At 49.6% G+C, this 22,664-nt stretch overlaps 1 protein-coding gene across 1 annotated transcript in view; it reads right to left on the bottom strand.

The window, feature by feature from the left end:
- Positions 1–13,467: 13,467 nt before the first annotated feature.
- The window catches only part of ADAMTS12 (ADAM metallopeptidase with thrombospondin type 1 motif 12), a 180,630-nt gene continuing 171,433 nt past the window's right edge, over positions 13,468–22,664 (bottom strand). Inside the window, exons 23-24 of the mRNA XM_008154813.3 lie at positions 20,679–20,838; positions 13,468–13,646 (exon numbers count right to left, since the gene is read on the bottom strand). Of these exons, the coding sequence (XP_008153035.2) occupies positions 13,468–13,646; positions 20,679–20,838 (339 nt within the window). The remainder of the gene's footprint in view (positions 13,647–20,678; positions 20,839–22,664) is intronic.

Raw genomic sequence — 22,664 nt, 5'->3', positions numbered from 1 at the left:
TGAGAAATGTTTTCTGTGTTGTTTTTGGTATTCCACTTAGAGGAGATATTTCAAATGTTTTCTTCTCAAACATTCATGTGTGTGTTTATTTAAGCTTTTTATTTCTTAGCCTTCAAGTTGTCTTTTTCTTATATCCTATCTAATAAAAGAGTAATATGCAAATTGACTGTCACTCCAACACAAGATGGCTGCCCCCATGTGGTCAAAGATGGCTGCCACCATGTGGACACAAGATGGCCGCCACAAGATAGACAGCAGGGGAGAGCAGTTGGGAGGGACCAGGCTTGCAAGGGAGGGCAGTTGTGGGTGATCAGGCCAGCAGAGGAGGGCAGTTGGGGGAGACCTAGGTCTGCAGGGGAGAGAAGTTGGGGAGTCCAGGCCTGCAGGGGAGGGCAGCTTGGGGGGACCAGGCCTGCAGGACAGGGCAGTTGGGGGTGACCAGGCCTGCAGGGGAGGGCAGTTGGGGGAGACCAGGCCTGCAGGGGAGGGCAGTTGGGGGAGACCAGGCCAGCAGGGGAGGGTAGTTAGGGGAGACCAGGCTGGCAGGGGAGTGGTTAGGGGGTGATCAGGCTGGCAGGCAGAAGCGGTTAGGGGCAATCAGGAAGACAGGCAGGTGAGCAGTTGGGAGCCAGCAGTCCTGGATTGTGAGAGGGATGTCCAACTGCCCATTTAGGCCCGATCCTACGGGCAGTCAGACATTCCTCGAGGGGTCCCAGATTGGAGAGGGTGCAGGCTGGGCTGAGGGACACACCACCCCTTGCACGAATTTCATGCACTGGGCCTCTAATTATTCCCTATATTAAAACATTCTATTCTTGTCCCTTGGATTCAATTTCTCTTACCTCAGGTACGTCTTTAAATGACATTGGAGTCTTCTTTAGCACCCCGTATTATCTTTACTTTCAAGTCCCCTTCTTTATGTTTTGGTCTCTGTATTGTAAGCAGGCCTGACTGCCAGAGATTATGTGTAAGAGGGAAGCATTGAGAACTCTATGTGAAGGGGGGGTGTGCCTATGTGCTCATTGAAAAATTGGAGGTTATTCTAATTCCGGGCAGCAGAGGGCGGTCTTGCCTTATGCATGTTGATGAATCAGACAAGGCGGAGGTGAAATCAGTTAAAATAACCTTAGTGCCGCTTGAACTTCCAGGGGAGCTTTTTCTGCTCCCTGCTTGTTTCCACCCACATTTGTGTCCACGGTCGCAGGAAAGCCGCCTTTAAAATGTTCGAGTGAGACACCCAAAGATGCCAAAGCAGACTCAGGGGGACCATCTTCCCGCGTGTGCGCTCCCTGGGGAGGGTGTGGAATCAAACCGCATTATTTTGTTATATTTACATCTTGAATCAGCACCTTGCCCTGCCAGCTCAGCTGCTCCTCATGACGACCACTGGTCCTGGGCAGGGAGGGCTGGCCACTGAGGCTGAAGGCTAGGGACCTGGGTCCCAAAATCTAGCTAACACAGGTTTCCTTTTATTTTTTAATATATCTTTATTGATTTCAGAGAGGAAGGGAGAGGGAGAGAGAGAAACATCAATGAGGAGAGAGAATCATGGGTTGGCTGCCTCCTGCACGCCCCCTACTGGGGATGGAGCTTAGAATCTGGGCCTGTGACCTTGACCGGAATCAAACCCGGGACCCTTCAGTCCACAGGCTGACACTCTGTCCACTGAGCCAAACCGGCCAGATCTAAGAGTTTGTGTTTTCAATGTTAGCCCTTCTAGCACCTTTCACAGTCACCTGGGGTTAAAATCCCGGGCTAATCCCTGACCCCACAAATGGCTCTCTAGAGGAAAAGCCTGGAATATACACTTAAAGAGCTCCTTGAGTGACTATGTACACCAAAGCTTGAGGACTGCTTTGTGTGGAAACATGGATGCCTTGAAGGAATATGAATACATGTCACGTTGATGAGTGCATTTACAAACACAGCAGGCCGCGCTGACACTGAGTCACCTGTGCTGGCCTCCATTCGGAGTCCTGTCTGCTACCCGGGTGTCCTCCAAAAATTCGGAAGGAAACGTGCTTTGCTTCTATCAGCACATCTGGCTTCAGTTGTCTAACATTTCCCGGCAGCCACTGGTCCCCGTTTCCCAAGCCCCTGGGCCCGGGCAGGGCGAGCTCTCACCCCAGCCGGAAAGCATGTCTTTGGTGGCAGAACTGGAAGCAGCGCCTGCCTCCCCTCCATCTGGGCTTCGCATCTAATCAGCTGGTCTTGTGAAATGCAAGCCATCCTTCTTCTAGGAAAAAGGCGGCACTTTTCCTGCTAATTAAGCGTTGGAAACCAGAGTTTCCCAAACTTAGTGTGCATCGGAAAGATCTAGAGGGTCTCTGGCTTCCGCAAGGCCTGTGACTCAGCAGACCGGGATGGAGTGGGTCTGCACGCTGGGCCATGACCCCAGGGACGCTGGGGAGGACCCCCCCTTTGCACATGGCGTGGACGGCTCAGCCCCCCAAAGCCTTGCTGGTCCTCCTGCCACAGTCCCCACTGATGTTGACGTAGAACCAGCGCAGGGCGGGCGATGGAGGGCTTCTCCCCGCAAAGCCGCCTCAGCCCCAGGAGGAAGCCCTGCCCACCTCTTCCACCGGCTGTTCCTGGGCGATTACCAGCAAGTTCAGTTTGCTAGACGGTGGGAACGAGTTTGACAGGGAGCCCCAGGCCCCACTGCGAAGGTGCCGAAGGCGCCGGCAGTGAGCCGTCCTGTGCAGCCGAGCCCTTGGCCTGCGGGCCTGCGCTCACTCCGGAGGGTCAGATGGCATTCAATTGTAGGGCGTCCCGTTGGCGTCCAAGATGTTGGAACAACGTATTTGGTGTCAGAATAGAGAAAGCACACACACGGTGTCCCTTTCCAAACGTTCTTATTCGTTCAATTGGTTCCAAAACTTACTAAAAATGAAATTCTCCCCGAGGCCACCAAGAGAAGAAGTGTGTGATTCCGTGTCTGGGACGCGCTGGCCCTGGCAGGCAGGCCTGGGGCAGGGCCTCTGTGGCCCAGGAGGGGCCGAAGCGCCCACTCCGTGCGGCTCCGGAACCGAACAGCTGGGGGCAGAGCCTCTGGGGAAGGGGAACTGCAGCTGAGTAGGACCCAGGGTTCTCTCGGACCCAGCGTAGCCGAGTAAGTGCAAAATGGTGCCTGGACAAGGGTGGCAGCTGCGGAGTCACTCCCGTCCGCAGCCCAGGCTGCCAGGCCACCTAGGAGGCAGGCGACGTTGCAGCTGTGACCGGCCACACAGATCAGCAGGCCCGAGCAAGGGGGTCTCAGCCAGCCCCGGGCCCTCCCTTCCTGTCCTGCCGCCGGCCCTGGCGCCGGTCAGAACGTGGCGCACAGAGGGACAGGAGCGAAGGAAGCGGGCAGAGGGGCCCTGTGGGCAAGCCTGTTTCAGTGAAGTGGGAACTTGCCCTTCACTCTTCTTTCTCTGCACTCAGAGCAGCTAATTTTCATCCTGACTACAGGTCATCCGGAACTATTCACGACCTCTGCTTAAACAAGACCAAGACCACGCCTGGAGGAAGTTTCCAGAACTCCCTGCCTTCCTCTTTCCCAGAGTTCCTTTCTACTCTCACTTCACTCACTTGGGTGCATTGCCCAAGGAACAGTTACAACCCTGAGTAATACTCCACTAGACAGGGTGACCCTGGGCCAGCAGGGGCCTGGCCACCCGGAGGAAAAGCAAGTCCTCCAGAAATAAGGAGGTCCCCCGTTAAGCCCTGCGGGGCGGGGGGCATGGCCTCGGGTCCCCTGGCCTGGCCCTGGGGCAGGGGGTTCGGCCTGAGGTCCCCAAGCCCTGCTGGGTGGGGGACACAGCCTGAGGTCCCCTGTCAAGCACTATGAGGGCGGGGGAGGGCGTAGCCTCAGGTCCCTGCTGATTGCTCTTTAAGGCTCCTTATGGGAACTTGGCCTCAGCTGTGGGTGAAGCCATCTTTGTGATGGAGTGATGAGTCAATTAGCATATTCCCTCTTTATTAGATAGGATAAAGGATTGCGTGGTATGTATTCATTGGGGTAAAAGTTCTTGCACTCAGCATAATGTCTTGAGGTTCTTGCGAATTGTTATGTAACAATAGCTCATTTCCTTGTATTTATTGTATAAATAGATCAGTTTGTTTCTTCATTCTGAATAAAGCTGCGTGAGCATTCTTGTATGAGCTTGTGGCCAGTCCTGCAGGCTAATGATAATAAAATGCAACGTGAGTGCTGGAGCCCCAGCCGTGTGGTTGCATAATAGCCTGTTCCACAGAGATCATGCTCCCCGATGTTCTGGCCAACGTCAGGGAGCGCAGCACAGCCTTCTGTGTCAGACACACCGGCAGGCACTTCCTCACTGCACCTGGAGGCCACCTTAAGCAGCCAAATCCCCGACATAAAATCACCAACACGAAGCAGTGACCATGCAGAAAACGGCGTGAGAAGGCCGCTGTTTAGGGTGAGAGAGCTGAGAAGCAGACCGTTGCCCTTTGACCCCCAGGGTACCTGCCTGCAGGATGACACAGCTCTGCAGGGGCTGCGGGAGGCCACTGCGGGTGCTGACGTTGGAGATGTACATACTTTAACAAACAGGCACATTTGCAAGTAAGGACTTGTGAGAAATGAAGTTTTATGGGCACTTGGGACTTGGTGCATGTGGTGGTTTTTTATTTTTATTTTTTATTATTGATTTCAGAGAGGAAGGGGGAGGGAGAGAGAAGTCAATGATGAGAGAGAATCATCAATTGGCTGCCTCCTGCACGCCCCACACTGGGGATCAAGTCCACAACCTGGGCATGTGCCCTGACCAGAATCGAACTATGACCTCCTGGTTCATAGGTCGATGCTCAACCCCTGAGCCACGCTGGCTGGGCCATGGGGTGGTCTTTAATCATAGCCCCAGTGGTCGGGCACTTGTCCCGTTGAGAGGGAAGACTCCAGTGCTGTGAGTTCAACACCAACTGGTGCAGAGGTGGCTGGACACGTTAAAGGGAGAATGAGAGAGGGGAGTGAGGAGGAGGGAGGGGGGCTGGAGCAGAGCCAGAAAGTGAAAAACGACGAATAAAATCGGGAGGGAAGGTTGGTGACCGTCCGTGTGAGTAGGTCCTGGTGTGTGCGGACGGGCAGTCACGGAAGTCAGAGGCGGGCGGCAGGGGCCTCTCCTCCCTGAGGATCGCATGGAAGGAATGACCTGCAGGTCGCTGAGAATGACAGCCCTGGGTCGTGGGAGACACACGCCTCTCAAAAGGGAGAGGCAGGATGGACAATTGTGAATTTTTAATAAATGCTCTGAAAAAAGGGAGGCCAGGGAGCCGGGGAAACAGGAACTCGGGTGGGCTGCGTCCCCCCCGGGGACTGATCACTTAGCTCCGGGGTTTGGACAGAGTCCTTCACGCCAAGTTCTCGCAGTTCTGGGTCAGGGAGCAGGGAAAGGCCAGCCCCCTGCGTCCTGTCTGAACCCTTGACCCACAGAACCGATGAGCACAGCGAAGCCTGGGGGGCATTGGGGGCGCAGCAATAGTAACTGGAACGTGGCAGTGCCTCTCCTCTGGGGGAGCATCTCCTCTGGGGGAGCACCCTGGCCCCTGCCTCTGACCAGAGTACAGACCAGGCCGCTGCAGCCTGGGACGGGCTGCCCACTCCAGCCTCAGAATCACGGGGTGACCAGCACTCAGCAGTTGCCTGCTCGGGGTTCAGGCGGGAGAGCGCAGCTGTTTGGCCTGGCATCCTGCTTGTAGATCAGAGCGGGATCTTGTAGGGTGGGGAGGTCGGGGCCGAGTGGAAAAAGCAGGGCGGCGGCCAGCAGTGCTCTGCTCGCTGTGCCAGGAAAAGGGGGTCAGCAAGTAAACAGTCTCCCGGGGACTGCAGTGAGCACCCGCACAGGGGGCCGGCCCCCAGGCTGTGGGGGAGAGGAGAGGGGGGGACTGCAGTGAGCACCCGCACAGGGGGTGGGCCCACGGGCTGTGGGGGGGGGCGGGGGGAGAGGGGTGTGTGACTGCAGTGAGCACCCGCACAGGGGGCCGGCCTGCGGGCCGTCGGGGGGGGTGTGGGGGGGACTGGGCAGGGCCGGATTATAAGAAGTCACCCTGTCCCAGGCCTCCAAGAGCACTGACCCAGCTTCAGCATCAGAACCGCTAACACAGGGCGAGGGCCAGGGGTGGGTCCGACGTGGTCCCTGTGGTGGGAGAAATGCCCTTGGAGCTTCCTCTCTCATTTAAAAGATTTATCCTCCATATCACATCTGTAACGCTCTCACCAATAAAGATAGATTTTTAAAATAAAGATACGCAGATAGTTTTTAAAAAATACAAAAAACATTTTTCTCAACAAAAGTTGAACTCCCTACTCCCCAGTAGGTATTTTATATAAAAAATGCTTCCATTCCCCCAATTTGAATCAAACGGATGATCCAGAGGCTGCATCGTGCTTTTCCTGTGGTTTTCCACATCTTCATGGACATTCGACTTAGACCTGTTCTCTTGCTCACAAGTGGAGTCACCCATGCACCATCCACTCAGCTTCACCGGGCGCCGTCTCCCTGCCGGCGGGCCTTAAGAACGGGTGGGGGATAATGATGGATAAGAGATGACTCTGGCCATCAGGGAGCTGACCATCCATCGGGAGAGACAGGCAGGAAGGGACGGCTATGACCGCCTGGGACGTACCCACAGCCGCAGTGTGGCGGGGGTGGGACTGAGAGGAGCATCCAGCCTGCCTCCAGCTCTGCCGGCTCGCTCTCCATGTGCTGTCTCTGGACCCCGGGAGAGTCTCCGCTCCGCGGGAGGATGGGCAGCAGAGGTGAGTGTAGTGGGACCACGGGCCTCCTTCGTCTTACCCCTGGTCCTGCCCTTTCACAGGGCACAGCATGTGCCCAAACACTGTTCAGTTAGAGGGTTGCTTGAATGTTCAGGTGCCTCTACTGAATTCTGCGCTACTAGCTGTGATGCTTAGTTTAGCTCTGTGTGGTGGTTCTGAATGGCTTCCGAATTTCAGTTTCTAGAATGAGCTTTCTCCTCCCAGCTGCCCAAAGACCTTTACTGGTTTCTCTTCCCTCCTTAACGTGGCATCGGTTAAGTTTGTCAACCCATTTTTATTGAGCACATGCTATGTACCAGGCAGTGAACAGGGTTCCAGGAATAAAAATACCAAATAATATTTTCCCTCTCCTCAAAGACTTGGGTCCAGAGGAGCAGCGTGCAGGCAAAAGTCTTGTTGGCAAGTGCCTCCCGCATGGGGTTGACACGGTGATAGCAGAGGGTACGAGTTTCCCCTGCTTCTGTCCCCGCCTGCTCTGAGGGAGTCCCAGTCCCTCAATTCCTCTCCGACATTTCTGGGTGTAACGGAGAATGTCTCCCGTGGCCCTCAAAGTCTTTCTCCCAGGCGGCTGCCTTCCGGTCCCGCTGTGGCGGCTGTGGGATGCCTCACAGTTACTCTAGGAGCCAGCGACGAAGCTGTGTAGTGACGGTGCCAGGGGCACCATCACAGCTGCCAGCTGGGTGCTGGTGCCTGATGCCAGGCTCCAGTGGGACGGGGCTCTGACCCTCTGATATCGCCTGGGCCCCAGGCACCATGGTGGGGGCTGCCGGCACCAAGTTGGACATGAGGTGAGCCAGGCTTCACCACTGAGGTGGGGAACTTGGGAGCCACCCAGTGAGGCAATGGGCAATGCTCAGCGGGGAGTGAGCAGGCCAGGAAGGACCACCCTCTTAGTAACTTCTGTGTCTTCCTCTTACACCCCTTCCTCCAAGTCTCTCATCATGATCTTTAAAAAACCCACATCATTATTCCGATGTATGGGGAAGGAACCTTTTTAGACAATGCTTTCTCTGGCCCCCATCTCTTTGTTTTATGCCAATCTTACCTCCCTCCAGCAAAACAGGAGGACTCCACTTCCAGGGTGGGGAGTGTTGGGACAGCCCTTCGGGATGCTGCTATTGATGAATGCTTGATGACCATGGACACTTCTACTTACGGAGGTTAAGGGGTTGCGGGTCCATTTTTCTCTCTCTCTCTCCCTCCTCCCCCCAATCCCTACCCTTCTGAGCCTGAATCCTGAAGGTGTGAAGGGTAGAAAAGCTCTTTTCCATTTGCATCCAAGATGAGCTCTCCAAGCCAGTGTCACCATTAGTAAAGCTGCTATTTTGATCTGGCTAATTATGTCTATTGTTTGGTTAGAAACCTCATTTGGACCCCTAGGGCTGACCCAAGACTCTATTAGAGTTGCCATCTCTGCTGTCCAACATTAAGATGCTTTTATCAAGCTAATGTGCTTTGAATCCTGATATATTATTTTTTTATTCATCAGTCCTCTTTCTTTTTTTAAGTGATTTTTAAATTAGTTTTCAGAGAGAGAGGAAGGGAGAGAGAGAGAGAAACATCAATGTGAGAGGAAAACATCAATCAGCTACCTCCTGCATGCCCCCTTCCAGGAACTGAGCCCACAACCCTGGTGTGTGCCCTGACCAGGAATCAAACCAGCACCCTTTCAGTGTATGGAATAATGCCCAACCAACTGAGCCACACCGGCCAGGGCCACCAGTTCTTTGATGAGCTCTGAATTTTAGGGTGAGCTCTCTTTTACCCAACCCAGAGACCTGCTACTCATTCCAAGATGACAATTGTTCCAGTGCAGTTTTTCCACTTCAGAACCATTGGCTGCTGTGGGCAGGAGCTGTCCTGGAGGGTGTCAGATGTTAGCAGCACCCTTGGCCTTTATCCCCTGGCCTTTATCCCCTGGATGTCAGAAGCGCTCCCTCCTCCTTCATCGGTTGTGAAACCCAAACAGTGTCTCCAGGCATTGTTAAATGTCTCTTGGGGGACACAATCGCCCTTAAGAACTGCCATTCTAGGAGAAAATGGGCAAGGGGAAAAAGCAGCAGGGAGGTGCCTTGGTCTCTCTCGCAGGGAAAGGATAGTTTCCAGGGGAAGCAGCATTTGAGCTGAGCTTTGTAGGACACGTACGTTACCTAGTAGTCGTAGAGAAGAGAGTTTTGAAGGTACAAACAGGGAGGTGTTTCATGGCCCTTTGTCGTGTCTTCCTGACTGAAAACAATTCCTAACACTCTGTGTGTCCTCCAACATTCTAGGGATCGCCTACAGATGCCTGGCTCTTCCCTGCTTCCATGATTTTAATCACCCCATGTGCGTGGATTCCATGTCCATATGTCCAAATTCTACCTTTGCTGCTTGCACTTATTGTGCTGTGCACGTCTTTGAAAAAACGATTGGATTTCCAAAGCAAATTCCTCTAGGTGTGGGCTACTTTCTCTTTAAGCATCATGTTTATACTCTGGATAAAACAAGGAGTAGGTAATGCTGAATACATTGGATCTGGTACGGTAGAGAATTTTAGGCATCACTTCCGATTATCATAGGGTAGATTGCCAATTATTGCATAAACATTCATGAGAAAAGACCCAAGTTCTACCTCACCTGGGCTGTGACTCATCTGGCAACATACTGATCGAGGGGTGAAGAAGGAGGGAATCTGCAGGGAGCATGGAAGAGACTGACAGCATCCTCCTCAGGGCTGCTAAACTCCAGTTATCTGTGGTGGTGGTGATGGAGGGAGTCTCGCAGCAGGGGGCAATGAATCACATGGAAACAACAATGAGTTTGGCCATTTATTGATGCCACACAATGGCAGGCTATGATTACAGTCTGGTTTTAAAGATGGAGGCACCCAGCAGGTGCCCCTTGAGGCTGGGCCTGGCAAAGCAGCAGAGACGCAGGGAGGCAATGGCTTGGGCCATGTACAGCACACAACCATTCTGGAGGACAAGGATCGGTAGGCTTGTGCTTCCCAACCATGTTTTTACAAAATTATATAACTTAAAATAATAATAGAAATAGGAATAATACCAGTATTCGAATTAGCAATACAAAAACCAGGAGTAGCATCAACCATGTTGGCTAAGTGGTAGCACCAGGCAGTTCACGTCATGTGGACTCTCTCAAGAGTGAATCACTGTGCACCGGGTACCAGACACACTGCCCAGCACTTCCCCCAGGTCAGAAGGGAGAAGAGCTGAGACAGACGATCTCTGGGGTAGTGATGTGTAGCTCTCAGAGTTTATAGGACTTGAGCCAATTGATTGGGAAATTATGACCTGAAAGAATATAAATCCCTCTGACTGTGTTTCAGAACCTTGATGAAGGTTACCAAAAACACTCACTCAACATCTGAAATCATCACCCTGGGATGACTCTGCCAGTTGGGTGTCAGGAGAGAAGGTGGAGGTGCCCTCTTATTGAAGAAAACCTGTCACGAAGTCTTTCCTACCAACAAGCAATTGTTTGTCTCACCAAGTTTCACTATTGAGTCTCTTGAAATGTTCCTTTCTCACGGTGTTGAAGTATGCTTTGTGTTCAAGAATTAAATTAACCCATCACTTTTCAGAGAAGAGCTAACTCTGCCGCCGAGAAAGGCAATGTAAACCAAACTGGGTCTGAGGATCTTAATGGATGTGAGCACCAGGCCCGGTGGCGGCCCTCTCTCGTTCACAGAAGACGAGTGTCCAGTGTCTCCTGCTAGACTTCTCACTCACTTGTTCAAGTTGGGACGGAAGGAGGACATGGATGAACCAAACCAGCAATGCTGCTTCCGGGTGGCCCCTGTGAGCATCGAAGGAACGGTGCAGATCCCATCTGTGTTCTTGTCTTCAGGATCTCCCTGATAACCTGAGGCCCCTCTCTTGTTGCAAGCACAAGGACCCGTCCAAACCCTGGTGACCCAAAGCGGAGTGACTGTCAAGGCAACAACCATGTCCGATGACTCCAGTAGCAAGTGGGGTCCAGATGGACAGGTGCCACACAACTGGCTCACCACTCAGCCCCCATATGGGAGGTGAATGTCCATGATGCATGATCAGGGGCCATTATCCCACCTTTGAGAAATCGGAGCACCTGGCCAGGCCCGCCCTGCAGCGCTGCCATCTTCGCCACCCGGGTCACAAACAACATTCTGTGGATTGGGAAGACCAGCCCAGTCCAGTTTGGTGAGGTCAGTAGGAAGCCAAGCTTGTTCCTGAGTTTTGTTAAGACTGGTCATTTCAGGTCTCTGATGACATGCATGACCTTAGGATAGTACAGTACCAGCTTAAATCAACCTGGTTTACTCAGTTAACCCCCTGAGAGCCTACACGACACTTCAGGGACAGTTTTTGCGAACTGCCTTATCAGAGAAAAATCACCTTCTCCTCCACTCACATCACTAACCATTTAAGCACCTTCTCTCGAAAACTATTATTTCACCAGATTGTCACCGGACAGCAATGCTTATATTTGAAGACAGAGAATACAAGACTAATTATGATTTAGACATCAGTTTCCTGGCTTTAGGTAAACACGTCTACTTGCCTCCTGTTTCTGGTCTATCTTGAATTTCACCCCAACCCCAGTGTTTTGTGTGTCACAGAAATGTATCAGAATAATATACATTGATGGTTTGGAAAAAAAAAGCACATAATATAAAAATGGTTAAGTTTCTGGTATCCAAGTAATAGAACTGGCATTGGCCAGCAACACCATTACACATTGAACAGAAGATGTATGTGGACTCGCCCACGTCTACATCTATTTACATGTTTCTGTGAGTTCTACCACCATCTAGATATTAGCACCGTTTTGCAATAGCACCATCTGCTGAACGGATAGATAATTCAAGATATGGGACGCTGTATTCCATGATGAAGATGAACTGTACCTGTGTGTGACTGAAAAACGCTGCCCATCGCATGAAGGCTGACGGGAGCTGTCGGGAGCTGACTCTGAGGGCTTCTTCCCCTTGAGGCACCACACCCACCCACCCACCCACCCTCTCCCTCTAGGTTCAGTTCATGAAAATGCCTCCCCTTAGAAACCAGGAATTCGCCTTGAATTTGAGACCACGGCCTCCTTTGGCTCCTGTTGGGTGGTGGGAACATCCAGGATAAGCCTTCTAACTTTCATTTCGGTTTTTGGACTCCCCCCGACTGCCTGTTTCCCCCAAAGAAAAAGACCCTCCAAAGCAAGCACGGGGAAGTAGGCCGTCTTTACCATACTTTTGAGAAGGGTTTTTTTCTTTTTTCCTAGACGAGAAATCTGTACTAAGTTCTTAGATTTAATACAACTTACCTGATTCTTTGAGGTATTTCTACCTGGAGCTCCATTTTCCCACCTGGAGTGGGGGAGGGGGCGGCCATGGACTAGGCTGGACCAGGCTGGAGCAGTTGTTGTGTGTGAACCCAGCAGTGAAAGGATGTTCCACCTGAGCTGATGACTCAGGCAAGGGATGTGCGGGAGGGGGAGTCAGACACATTTGCTCATTGCGAAGGAAAGGAAATTCCCCAGGCAAGTGGGAAGAATAAAGGCCCATGTTCCCTTTCTTATATGGCTGACCCTTGAACAATGCTGGGGTCGGGGTGCCAAACCCCACGCAGTCGAAAATCCGCGTGTAACTTTTGACTCCCCTGAATGTAATTTCCCCCTTGCATCCAAGGAGTATTTCAGGGCCCAACCCCCACTCCTCGCCGCACAGATACCAAAATTCATGGATGCTCAAGTCCCCTACATAAAATGGCATAGCTCAGTGCATCCAGTCTGCCTTCCACACCCACAGACTCCCACTGCAGATGGAAACAGCACAGGGCTTAATTGAAAAAAAAAAAATCCATGTATAAGTGGACCCATGCAGTCCAAGGCCATGTTGTGCAAGGGTCAACTGTACTAGCACACAATTAATTTCTGTTCGTTTGCTTTTTAAGAGTTTCACAGAAATTACCCTCGGCTCAGAAACACACAACTGCTCCAGCCTGGAATTCTGTGGAACCTAAATGCTGTAGAGTCACTAAACCCTCTAGTCCCTGCCTGCTCCCACTTACTCTAGTGTCTCTAGGTGGGCGTGGGGGTCTGCACAGCTCAGATCGGGGGTCTGCAGGGGTTAGGGACAGACCGAGGCTGGAGGGGCACTTTCTCCTCCTCTCTACCTGAATACTGGGTGGAGAAAGGGGCGCTCTGCCTAGAGAACTAAGGGAATGTTCCTAAAAGCTCTCCCATGATGCTTTAAACAACAGCTGCCCCAGCAGAGAGGGTGGTGGGGGCAAGATGATTCTACCAAGGTCCATTGACAAGACCCTTTGTTCCCTGGATCAGTGTGACTCTGTTTCCGGGCCCTTTGAGGTAGTCTGGGGAAAACCTGGCCTCTCTGTTTTTCTCTTTGAGGGATGAAAAGGAGACATCGTTTCACAGACTTGCCTAACCTGGCACCTGTCCCAGGAGCTGAGCCGGGAGCGGCCTAATTCTCCCGGGTGTCTCCCTGCCGATCAGGGAGCAGCCCGTGTTCGGGGCCCACCCTTCCTGCGAGGGGCACTGTGTGGCGAGTGGGACACAGCGGATTTTGTTTTGTTATGATGCAAAGTTGGACGTGAAGTGCACAGAGTAACACCTCCTGGAGCGGTTCCCGGGTTAGCAGAGGGCACAGTCAGCAGGCTGCGGCGGGCTATGGTGGCGGCGGCTCCCTCCTGGACTTAGAGCGCTTTGGGGTTTTGGAGCGACTGTGGCTTCCCTGGCCTTCGGGCGTGGGCCCCGGGGGCCCGGGCGCAGGAGAGGCAGCACTGAGCCCGCACGGTGGGCACAGAACACTTCCTCATGGTCCTCAGGGTCTGGCAGAAACCGGCCGATAAGTTGTCCTTGGTGCACGGCACGTCTGCGGGGGGAGAAAACATTCAGGAGGCACCGCGGTTATCCTTTGTCAGCGAATGAGCACAGCTGCTATTCATTCATAGGGAAGACCTTATGCGTCTACCAAGAAAGGTTCCCTAACAATCTATAATAATAACAGGGCAATATGCTAATTAGACCGGACATCATTCCGGATGTCCTTCCTGATGAAGCCGGGGCTGGAGGGAAGCCAGCCGGGGTCCCGGGTGCCTGCTGGCAGCCAGAGGAGGGAAGCAGCCCGGGTCCTGGGTGCCTGGAGGGAAGCCAGTGCCGGCAGCCAGGGGAAGGAGAGCCTACTCTTGCACGAATTTTCATGCATCGGGCCTCTAGTTCATCGTAATAGTGGCCATCCACTGAACACTGGTTATGTGTCAGGCACTGTGTGAGGTATCTGTGTTAAATGGAATCATCAGTTGTAAGCCTTCACCCTGTAGCATGTTAAACACTCCCACCCTTGCCAGGTTACCAGGGGGGTGATGAGTAAATACTTCTCTGCTTCTGCGCTTTGGGGTCAGCTCTCTGACTTGCTTGGGGCAATGGGACGCCAGGAGACATGATCTCTGTGGGGCCTTGGGATGTGGGGAGGGGTGGCCCTGCCCTGATGAGCGTCGGCCATCACCATGAGGACATGGCTCGCGCAGGCACTGAGCCAAGGAGGATGAGAGACTTACAAAGCCGGCCTCAACCCAACTTACAGCTTGCGGCCAAGGCCAAGTAAGGCCTGGCTAGATCAGCGGCACCTTGGTGACTGTGGAGGCTGAACAAAAGGTACAGGAGTGTAGTTTTAAGGCCCTGAGTGCAGAGCTGCCTTGCTATGCAGTGGTGTTATGTGACAGCAAATGCAGTGTTTTACGGGCAGCGCTTCACTGCCTCTTCACAGCAGTGCTGCCAGGTAAGGACAGCGATTCTTCTGCTTTGCAAATGCGGGGTTAAGAACTGGCACAATGTCATCTGGCTGACCAGTGGCGCAGCTGGATCTGGACACAGGCTGTATGGACCCTACGGCTCTTGCTTTTAGCCGTCATGCCATTCAGAGCGCCCAGCAATCACCGGTCAGTGCACTAACCCATGCTCTCTGACCATCGCTCAGCAGAGTGAGTAATGTGGTCCCTGCCCTCCAGAACTACACACGGAGATGAAGGCATCAGATACACATAATCCCCATGACAAGTGTATAATCTGTCACCTGGGTTCTAACCCTTGTTCCCTTCTAACTAGCTCTGGGCAAGAAGCTCCTTAATATGGTGCGCGCGCGCACACGTGTGTGTGTGTGTGTGTGTGTGTGTGTCTGTGTCCTGATTTCCTCAGACACAAAGCAGCGAATTAGATTTCTCAGGAGCTACCACCACACACTCTATGGGTGAGACTCAGACTGCCTGGCCCCCCAGACTCTCGGTCTGAAAGGAATTAATTAAGGTCCAAGTCACAGATTTTGCTTCTATAAAGTGAAATTGTTTCAGCATTGGCTTGCGTGCCTCTCTGAGCTCTGGTTGTCTGTCTTTCTCCTTCACAGAAAAGACTCGAATAGTCCCGGAGAAAAGCTTCTTCACACACAGGCTTCTGTCCTTTGTAAACAGAACTGTAGGTAGAAGTAGGAATTCAGGAAATGCCCTTGTTACTCTAAACCTGTAACAATATTTTTGCCTCTCTCTGCTTTCCCACCTTGAGGTCACAAAGGCAAAAAAATTCGTTTTATCTCTTCAGGACACATCATTCCCTCGACGCCACCTTGCTTTTTGTTTGTTTATTTTTTGTGGAGAAATCAACGTCTTCTGTTATCTCTCAAGTTCCATTTTGCGAGCAGATTTTAAGTGCCCTTGACAACAGGTAACATGCAATGCTCCCGGAACCCCACACCTCTCCCTTGCTCACTCTTTCCTTCTTCAGGCCCCTTCTCACACCGTCATGGCACCCCGTCTCTCCTAAAACCCCACAGGGAACTCCCGAGCAGCGCTGGCATCTGAGAACGAGCACGTGTTTCGGCCAAGGACTCCTACTGTGGGAGGAAACGTGAGCTGTGTCTCCCACGCCCTCCTCCCCGCAGCCGGCGTTCTCCGGGCCTGGGCCGTGTCACGGGGGCTGCTGTCCAGGACAAGGGGAGGGTTCCTTCCCAGGCTTGTGGTTTGGGAACAGGGCTGGAGTGGAAGCCTGGGTGAGGCTGCCCCAGTTTCATAGCCAACCTCTCCCGAAGCCTGTGGATGGTGGACGGGGCAGGTGCATTCCTGGTGGCTCTTTGCTCCACATTCTTTCTGCCATGAGTATGTGTGTGCCCTGGGGCTACGCCCAGAGGGGAAGACAGAGGAGGGCTGAAATCTCAGCTTACACCCTTCTCTCTTGTGGCCATGGTGATCACGCAGATGCCTGCTATCCCAATCTCTGAAGTGGTATCATTACTGTTTTGTTTGCTCAAATGTGATGCAATGCTCTGACTTGGACTGTTCTGTTAATAACTTGGACTATTCTTCTCTAAGGGCTAACGTGTGATCTCTCTCAAGGGTGTCTTCCATTACAAAAAGGGCCTCCTACAGACCCCCAAATTTTAACCCTGTTGTGGGTTGAATTGTGTCTTCCAAAGTTGAAATCCTTATCATTGATAACTGTGAATATGACCTTATTTGGAAATATTTACTTTTTAAAAATGTTTTTATTGACTTTTAGAGAGAGAGAAAAGGAGAGAGCTAGAAACATCGATGAGAGAGAAACACCATTGATTGGCTGCCTTCTGCACGCCCCCTGTTAGGGATCAAGCCTGAAACCGGGGCATGTGTCCTGACTGGGAACCAAACTGATGACCTCTTGGTTCATGGGTCGACACTCAACCATTGAACCACACTGGCCTGGCCTTTTATTTCTTTTTTGCCTTAAAAATTATTTTTAATTATAGCTGACATACAACATTATGTTAGTTTTAGGTATACAACATAGTGATTCAACATTTATATGCCTTACAAAGTGATCCCCACAATAAGTCTAGTAACCACCTGTCATCATATATAGTTATTATGGTATTACCGACTCTATTCCCTGTGCTGTCCACTATATCCCTCTGACTTATTGTATAACTGGCAGTTTCTAATTCTTAATCCTCTTCCCCTTTTCCTGATCAAACCCCTCCCCTCTGGCAACCATTAGTGTGTTCTTTGTATCTTGAGTTTGTTTCTGTTTCATTTTGTTGGCTCATTTGTATTGTTTTTTTAGATTCCACATATACATAAAATCATATGGTATTTGTCTTTCTCTGTCCGACTTATTTCACTTAATACTCTGCAGTTCCATCCAGGGTTTCACACATGGTCCTCAATAGCCCTGGACACATGCTGAGTCCTGGGGTTCTCCTGTTTGAGAGTAGGGGACTGGAGGAAGAGTGGAGGACCGTGGTGGCCTATATTGGACCCTATGTCCCAGCCCTATGTTTAGCAGCTCATTTAGGCAATGACTATGAGCCCAACATCATGACATGGCTGAATTGCATCTGTTCTCCTTATTATTGTACAACAATGAGGCTCATTGTATTCATCAGCCAACTGGATCCTAGCCGAACCATACACAATGCTTGTAACTAGGGATAACTTGGAGAGGAGATCCCCATTTGCCTCTGCCTGTTCAACAGAAAGCATACTTGGAAATTTAAAGGGACAGTTACTAGTATAAGCATGTTTCCTTGCTGTCAGCTGTATGCAGATTGAAAGGATAATAGTTTGTCCACAAAAGAAAGCTGAAAAACAATTTCAATGTTGTTGACAAATACAGTTTCTGTAAGACGTTGGGTTCTTGAAGCCAGGGATTGTCCTACTTATTCTGTACCGTTGGTTTTTAACATTTGCCTGAGACATAGGCCATTATCAACAGTACTTGTTGAATAAATTACTGAACGAAATCCTATTCATCTAGAAGAATATTCTCCAATAAGACGTTTGCTGGCTCAGATGTTCATTTGTATCAACTTTGGGTGTAAGTACTGTCCCTGTTACTTTCCTCATTATTTTTCTTGCACTCTCTACCCCTCATTCCCAAATTAAAACAAAAAACACCCAGGAATAGAATGCATAAGATTTTTTCTCTGGTTTTTAACAATTATAAATGTAATGCATAGAATATAGCCGATACTCAGTAAATACTTCTGAATGCAATTTCTGATGTTTTATTTCTTAGCCCAGATACATGAAAAGGGTTTTTATAGTCCCTGTGACAGAAATGGTCGTTTTGATTTGGATTTGAAGTCATTAACAGGTTAGATGGCACCCAAAGGAAGTGCAAAGGCCTGGAGGAGGACAAACTTGACACGAACTCATGCCCCATCTTACAAGATGGACACAGGGGGTATATTTACTTGATGGCTGGATGGCTGACAAGGGTCTAGGCATTGAATGACTTATTTTCAAAGCATTTTAGAGGGCACAGCAGACAGGGTGGGTGGGTGGCTTTTCAATTGAGAAATTTCTTACAGCTGCTCTTTCATATTGTTTCTCCATGAGTAAGCATGGCTCTGCCTTCAAGAGAAGCTAATGATTAACTCCGTGCCCTGACAATTGTTGGCAAGTGAAATTCATTGTTATTTCCACCCATTGCCAGCCAACTGTTAGTTACCATCTCTTCAGTGTTTGAATTCAAGATAAAAATACCAGGGATGCATTTAACCCAGTTTTGGTTATTGCAGATTATATTATTCAGCAATAAGACAGTTAAAGAGAATCTACATATAATTTAAAAATAACTGATAATACTAGGCATGTTCAACCAAGACTATGTTGCTTCTTCAATTAGATAAAGTCAAAACAACATAGAAGGATTCCATTGCCTCAATATCTTATTTTTAAATTAAGTTTACTGGGGTGATTTTGGTTAATAATAACATCATATAAGTTTCAGGTGTGTAGCTTTATAATATGACATCTGTGTACTCTGTTGTGTGCCCAACACCCAAAGTCATCTCCTTTTATCACCATATATATCCTCCCCCACTGCCCTTCACCTCTAATAACTATCATTCTATTGTCTGTATCTATGAGCTTTTTCCTTTTTCGTTTGTTGGTTTGTTGCTTTTTCAAATACTCTACATATGAGTGAAATCATTCAGGTCTTGTCATTTTCCATTTGACTTATTTCACTTAGCACAGTACTCTCAATATCCATCCATGTTGTGGAAAATGGAAATATTTCGTCATTTTATGGCTGAGTTCCATTCCATTGTACACATACACCACATTGTTATCATTTTTAAACCCATTCATCTGTCAAAAGATACTTAGGTTGTTTGTTCCATGGCTCGGCTATTGTAAATAATGCTGCAACGAACATAGGGGTACCTGTACCTCTACAATTTGTTTTCCTGGTAGATAACAGCAGAGGGATTGCTGGGTCATATGGGAGCTCTGTTCTTAATTTTTCTGAGACACCTCCATACACTTTTCCAGTGGGTGTACCAATTTACACTCCCACCAGTTGCGTATGAGAGTTCCATTTTCTCCACATCCTTTCCAGCATGTATTTCTTGTCTTTTTTTTTATAATAGCCATTCTAACAAATATGAAGTAGTATCTCATTGTAGTTTTGATGTTCGTTTCCCTTATAGCCAGTGATGTTTAGCATCTTTTTATATATCTGTTGGCCGTCGGTGTGTCTTCCTTGGATAAGTGTCTATTCAGTGCCGGAAACAAATCAGTTTCACTAAAAGAGAGATGTTGACAGGAAGCCAGGAAGGCTGGTCAACAACCTTAACTGCTCTAACCACTCACCCTTTAGTTGAGATATTGTTAGCTGAAGCAGCTTCCACCTTGGTTTGTCCCATTAAGTTTTTGTTATTTCCTGCCTAAGGGCTACATGTATATTTCTGTTTATCTTGCCTAAGATGTTTTCCCCAAAACCTCAATAAAAGGGATGGCAGAGCCAGAGCAGTCGGTAGTTCTCCCACTAGAGGTGGACTACCGCCTGGCCCCCCATTTCGCCAAATTGAATTTCTTCAAGTCTCCTTTCATTTGTGTGTGGCCCTTCTCCAGAACTCGAACCCTGAACTGGAACCCTGGACCACGCAGGACATGGAAAGGGATTCCTACAATTCAGGTCCTCTGCCCCTTTTAAAATCAGATGGCTTGTTTCTGTGGGTGCTGAGTTGTATGCGTTCTTTATGAATTTTGGATATGTTAATCTAGCCCGGTGGTCTTAGGTTCTGCAGGAACAGACTCTGAGGTGAAGTTTGTGTCCAGGGTTCACGGAGAAAGTGCTCCCAGGGAAGACCACTATGGGAGCGCATGGGGGGAAGACAGAAAGGGAGGAAGCTCAGCCAGCTGCCATCTCCGGCGCTGTCCTCACTGCAGCCTGGTCCCACGGGGCAGCTCCAGGGTGCAAGTTCTGTCTCAGCCCAGCTCCTGAAGCGAGTGAGCTGGACTGTCACACCCCCACACTCTTCAGCCATTGGCCAACGGCTCCCCCAGGGGAAGTGAGTTTTCAGGCACTTTAGGCTTTCCAGGTGGAGAGACAAAGCTGCTGGGATGTGTGATAGACAACTGAGACAGAGCTTGCACCCTGGAGCTCCCCCATGGGACCAGGCTGAAGCGAGGACTGCGCCGGAGATGGCAGCCTGGTGGAGCTTCCTTTCTGTCTTGCTTCCCACACTCACTGAATGGTCCTTCCCAAGAGTGTTTTCTTAATGCATCCCTTGCACACAAATCTGCATCTCAGGGTCAGATGTGGAACCTAAGGCAGTGTGCTGGAATGACAGAGGGCCATTCGGTACACGACTGGCATTCTGAGAAGGCGGGAGCATCTCTGAAGAAGGAGAAGTGATTCTCATCCACGTGGGATGACAGTGTGGATGTGCTTTAGGAAAATGGATGAGACAATCCCTAAGGAATTAGAGTCACTCCTCACCAAGTCAGACTGCTTCCTCCCAGCGATGCGGCTGGCCTTTCAGCATGAAGTTCCCGGCTCAGTCAAAGGGACTACCACGACCCAGGAATCAAGTCATGCAGGACATCTTACCTGTGAAAAGCCTCCCCCCTGAGCAAAGCCCCCCACTCACCAGCACTCTTCCTGCAGGCCTGCTGGTTGCACTCTTGGAGTTCGGGAGGTCTGGGTTCATGGTCACACTGGCATTGGTCTTGACCTTCAGTTCCATTGTCCTCTGAGGAAACACAGTGGACAGTCCTCTTCTGAAAGCCACCCCCACAGGAAGCCGTGCACTGAAAGAGTGGGACACGTGGAAAATCAGAATTCTCCCCCAGACCCACCAGGGGAACTCAGCAGAACACCCCCAAGCCACCGTGGTCAAGTAGAAAGTTTCAGGAACTATTTTGGACTCACAGAGTCATTAGTCAAAGGCACCAATAATATGGAGATGTGAGTTTAGGAAGAGTCTGTATTACAGATTGCGTGGACTGAAATTGGCTTAAGTTACATTGGGTTCTCAGTAGAATGTGTACAGAGCTTGAATTATGTGTTAAAAAAAAAAAAAAGTCTATTTGGGCCCTGGTTCTTGGCAACCCATTTTCTTTGAACTAGCTTTGATCTGGGGCTGGAAATCAGATGTGAGGAAAGGGCACAGAGCTGCAAAGAAAGCTGAGCAGGATAAAAAGAGAGGTGGGAGAGGAAAACCACAGTGCGATGGAGAAAGAATTTGGAATGGACCCAGCTGGACCACGTGTGGTCTCAAGCCATTCTAACAGGTAAGGCTCCATGGTAAGGTCATGATGTGGCCACCGCAGGCAGAAGGGAGGTTTGCTGGTCTGTAAAAGCAGCTTAGACAAGATGATTCCTGGGCATGTAAGAAAATGTGTCTGAATTTACCAAATATATGCTTTTAAAATTCTGGGTACCTATCTGAAAAACTTGAAAATACTTATTTGTAAAGATATATGTACCCTATGTTTATTGCAAAATTATTTTTATAATAGCCAAGACATGGAAACAACCTAAGTGTCCTTCAACAGAGGACTGGATATAGAAGATGTGGTGCATACTACAATGGAATACTTCCAGCCACAAAAAGACGAACTACTGCCATTTGCAACAACATGGATGGATCTTGAGAGTATTATGCTAAGTGAAATGAGTCAGAAAAGGACAAGGACTATATGACTTCATTCAGATGCTGGTTATAAAACCAAAAGTAACAAGTGAACAAACAAAACAAACTCATAGGTACAGACAACAGAATGCTGGTTGCCAGAGGGAATGGGGGGTCGGGGAAAGACAAAGAGGCTAAAGGAGTCACATAAATGATAATAGAAGGAGACTACACTTCAGGTGGTGAACACATAATAGAGTATACAGATGTGGTATTATAAGGTTACACACTGAAATTCATATTAAGTTATTAACCAATATTACCCCAATAAATTTAACTAAAGAAAAAAAAAAAAAAAGCCCTGGCTGGGTGGCTCTGTTAGTTGTAACATCGTCCTGTCTGGTTCAGTTCCTAGTCTCGGCACATACCTAGGTTGTGGGTTCAATCCCCAGCCAGAGCACGTATGGGAGGCAATGATCCATGTTTCTCTCACACATCAAAGTGTCTCTCTCTATCTTACTTTCTCCCTTCCCCTCTCTCTAAAATCAATAAAAACATATCCTCAGCTGAGGGTAAAAAATAAATAAATTAAAAAAAATAGTATGTTCCAGATAAAAGAACCCACGTGTATGAGGAGAAGAATGATCAATAAAAATAACAATATAGTAAAAGCCAAAAGAAAATATAGTACATGCCAGTATTTGAATTGTTCATGGATGTGCAGGTATAACTAACTAGACAGCCATGAACAATGAAAATTACTAAGAAGAATATAGCAACCTCAAATTATCTGGGGGCATTATGTCTCGCAAAATACTGCACTGGCCTGTGTTATAACCATCAATATACACTTACATAAGAACAAGTTACTTTAAAAACATTTGTAGTTGAGAGGCCAGTGTACCAGGTCCCCTGCGCTCCCCTTTCCCAGCTGGGCCTTAGCTCTCCCCCAGCTGAGAGGGAATCCAACTCCATGGAAGCACCTGGAGCCCAGGTTGTGTG

This window comes from Eptesicus fuscus, chromosome 4 (assembly GCF_027574615.1).
Source record: "Eptesicus fuscus isolate TK198812 chromosome 4, DD_ASM_mEF_20220401, whole genome shotgun sequence".
NCBI lineage: Eukaryota > Metazoa > Chordata > Mammalia > Chiroptera > Vespertilionidae > Eptesicus > Eptesicus fuscus.
The sequence above is the reverse complement of the archived record's forward strand: the minus strand, read 5'-3'. Positions and strand labels throughout refer to the sequence as shown.